Below are 3649 nucleotides of genomic sequence, written 5' to 3'. Positions count from 1 at the left end.
CCCCCCCCCCCCCAAGAACTGGCCCGCTCAGTCTGTTTAGCTTAACACAGAGAAGTGAAGCGGGGGGGGGACTTGATCTCAGGCTAGAAGGTCCTACATGGGGCACAGAAACTGGGCTCTTTGATCTAGCAGACAAAGGTCTAAGAACCAGCGACTGGATGTTGAAGTGGGACAAATTCAGACGGGAAATAAGGTGCATCTTGGGGCTCAGTCGTACCGATCCCCACTTCCTCATGGCCCGGGGGGCCTGAAACGTCTTCCCGTTGGGTGGTGGGTGTCACAAACCCCATACTGGAAGCTCAGAGGGCTGGGGAGATCCCATGTTCAAACCCCCAGCCTAGTCAACGACACCCACCTCCGGATCCCCAGTATCTTGTAGTAGTCGCGTTTCCTTGACTGCTTCAGCAGCTTCTGGGCTCTCTCCAGCCCCTCCTTCACCTCTTCGTTTTCCCCGTCGAACTCCTTGGCCTCCTGGTAATCCTCCACCGCTGTGAACCAAGCAGAGCTGCCTGACGCCGTGCCCAGCCTCCTAGCAAGGCACGGCTCCCTCCGCCAAGCAACCGGCCCTGCCAGGCACGGGGGCTGCTGTTGGACTTGTCGCTCGGCGGGCCGGGCTCCCCGGGGGAACTACAGCTCCCAAGAGGCACCCCAGCGACAGGGTTCCCTCGTGCATTGCCTTTCCAAAAGGGGCGACCGTGGTGCATCATGGGAGATGGAGGGCACGAGGCACCCGCAGGACACTCTCACGATGCACCGTGGTCTCTCCTCCTGCTGAGCCACAGTAGTGCATCATGGGAGCCCCTGGCAGAGGGGCCTCATGGAAGGCGGAGACCCCTCCAAATACAGCTCCCACCACGCCCCACTTTCCATCTCGAAGAGAGTAGATTGTGATGTGTGTCATGGGAGATGGCCTTGAACCAGGCCATAAGGAACCCGAACTACAATTCCCACAAGGCAATGCCTCCCGTCTCCAAGAGGGATGACTGCAGAGCATCATGGGATACGCAGTCTGACAAGGGGACCCCATCCCCAGAACGACATCGCCCAGGAGGTACCAGTTTTCATCTGGAATCGATTTCTGCCCTTTTTTTTGTTTGTTTTTGGAAATTTTCCATTGAAAAATTTAGACAAAAATACCCCTCCCCCACTCTAACCCACGCCACTCCCCTCCCACAGCTTGGATAGAACCCAGGAGTCCTGGCTCCCAGCCCTCCCCGCTCTAATCCACCAGCCCCCGCTCCCCAACCAGCGCCGGGGAGAGAACCCAGGAGTCCTGGCTCCCCCCCCCCCCCCCCCCCCGCGCCCCCACCCACCCCCCCCCCCCCCCCAGGACGTGCCCCCACTGGCCCCAGACACACACACACACACACACAGGCCCTACCCCGCTCCCCCTCTCAGAGCTGGGACAGAGCCCGGGAGTCCCAACTCCCGGGGCGGTGCTCAAGCCACTAGGCCGCACTGCCTGCTAGCTCCTTCCCCGAGGGTGGTGGCCAGAGCTGTGCACTGCTGGTAGCCGGCCCTGAGCCACTCTCCTGAGCGTTCCCCAAAGGAAGGCCGGTGAGAGACCTGCTCCAGCTTGGCCCCGTGCCTGGGCCCCCTACCTCTCTGGAACTCCTCGTTCAGGATGTAGGCCTCGGCCCGGTCCCGCAGGATGAAGACGTTGCGTGGGTCCCGCTGGTGAGCCTCTGTGCAGACGTCGATGGCTTCCTGGGGCCGTTTGCTCTGTCGGGTTGGGGGGAAAGGGGGGGAAAGAGGTGGGTCAGGCTGCAGCCATGGGGCTGATCCACCCCTCTAGATTATTGCACTCCAATCCCCGCCGCCCGGGACGCCCCACTGACCCTCCCCGCTCTCCCCGCTCTATGGGGTGGGGACAACTGCCCACCTCCAGACATGCACCTCCATCATCTCCAGGACACCCCCCACCGGCCCTGAGACTTATGCCCCACACTCTCCGAGATACGTCCCCCCCATCTTCTCCGGGATGTGACCCATGAGCCCTCCCAGACACGCCCCATGCCCTCTGGGACATGCCCCCCGACACATGTCCCCACCATCTTCAGGATGTCCCCCATAATCCCCCTCTGGACACGTGCCTCCCTCTCCTCCAGGAGGTGCCCTAGACACATGCCCACTATTCCCCCTCACAACCGCCCCCTTTCCCGTAGGCCTGCTCTGGTGGGCGGGAGATCGACACACCCCGTAGGTGTTCATCCAGCCGCGTTAGCCATAAGTGGAGCCCCCTAGCGTGGATACCGGGGTCTTACACTGGGAAACGCAGGCGTGCAGGGGGCACACGGGGGGGAGACAGACCCAGAGATGGCGCCCACACGTTCCAACCCCGGCCCCGGGCCGGTGCGAACGGTCCCTGCCTCACCCCGAGCTGGCCAGGGGCTGGAGCTTCCTCTCCCGCCCCTGCCGTCGCCGCCTTGCACACACAAGCGAACGCGCCTTCCCTCCCACCCACGCCCGATCGTGCGCTCAGTCCCCACGGAGCCAGCTCCTCGCCCGCATTCGGAGGCCCGCCTTCACCGGCCCCGCTGCAACACAGGAAAGGGTCATTTCTCCCCATTTCACTGAGGGAAACTGAGGCACGCAACATCAAGGCACCATTTTCAAAAGCGACGCCTTTCGATTGAGTCACTTTAGGTGGCTGAAGCACATAGCGTGGTCTTCGGCGACCTGCGGTCGGTCCCACAGAGAGTCTGTGGCGGCAGCACCAGAAATCGAACCCAGGAGTTCTGATTCCCAGTCCAGCCCATCAGCCACAGCTACTGGCTAACTGGCCAGCAACATTTCTCCCCTCTAAGAGAACATTGCGGGGTATTTTTGCAGGCAGGGTCTCTCCTTTCCTAGGATATTTTGGATTTTCCGTCGGAAAACCAGAACAATTTCAGGTGCCGAAACTGGAGGGAGGAGGAACAAAAAATCTGATTTTTCTACCCAAAGTCGAATTTTTCAGCAGGAAATTAATCCCCAATTTCAGACCCCAGGACAGGAGCATCCAGAGACAGGCCCAGCGAGCGCAGGACAGGTGTGTACTGGAGCAACAGCCAAGATCCTGATTCCGCCCGGACGCTCTGCTCAGAGCCGGCGGGTGGTTTGGGGATGGACACAAAAGATGTGGTTCTGCTGGGCTCTGATTCCAGCGACCTCTGTAAACACTGCGGTGCCCGCAGGCTGCCAGCAGGGGGCGGGGCTTAGCGCCAAAGCCAATCACAGACCTCCTCAAAGCCCCTTTACACAGAGCGCAGGTGTCGGGTGCAGGCGCTGTGCCGGTCCCTCTCTGCCCCCTGCTGGAGGGAACAGGCACTGTTGTGTGTGTGTGTGTGTGTGTGTGTGTCCCTGCTGGAGGGGACGGGCCCTGCTCTGTGTGTGTGTCCCTGCTGCCCCCTGCTGGAGGGGACGGACCCTGCTCTGTGTGTGTGTGTGTCCCTGCCGCCCCCTGCTGGAGGGAACGGGCCTTGCTCTGTGTGTGTGTGTGTCCCTGCTGGAGGGAACAGGCCCTGCTCCGTGTGTGTGTCTGTGTCTGCCGCCCCCTGCTGGAGGGAATGGGCCCTGCTCTGTGTGTGTGTCCCTGCTGGAGGGAACGGGCCCTGCTCCGTGTGTGTGTCCCTGCTGGAGGGAACGGGCCCTGCTCCGTGTGTGTGTC

The 3649-nt window shown here is 61.7% G+C and overlaps 1 protein-coding gene across 1 annotated transcript in view; it reads right to left on the bottom strand.

Annotated features, from left to right (window-relative positions):
• Window positions 1–355: 355 nt before the first annotated feature.
• LOC112104230 (dnaJ homolog subfamily C member 3-like) overlaps window positions 356–3649 on the bottom strand; it is a gene marked incomplete at its 3' end in the record, with an annotated part of 10627 nt that continues 7333 nt past the window's right edge. The window contains exons 8-9 of the mRNA XM_026663031.1: window positions 1602–1722; window positions 356–488 (exon numbers count right to left, since the gene is read on the bottom strand). Of these exons, the coding sequence (XP_026518816.1) occupies window positions 356–488; window positions 1602–1722 (254 nt within the window). The remainder of the gene's footprint in view (window positions 489–1601; window positions 1723–3649) is intronic.

This window comes from Terrapene carolina, unplaced genomic scaffold (genome assembly GCF_002925995.2).
Source record: "Terrapene carolina triunguis isolate 2854851 unplaced genomic scaffold, T_m_triunguis-2.0 Scaffold31951, whole genome shotgun sequence".
In the NCBI taxonomy this organism is placed as follows: Eukaryota; Metazoa; Chordata; order Testudines; family Emydidae; genus Terrapene; species Terrapene triunguis.
The sequence above is the reverse complement of the archived record's forward strand: the minus strand, read 5'-3'. Positions and strand labels throughout refer to the sequence as shown.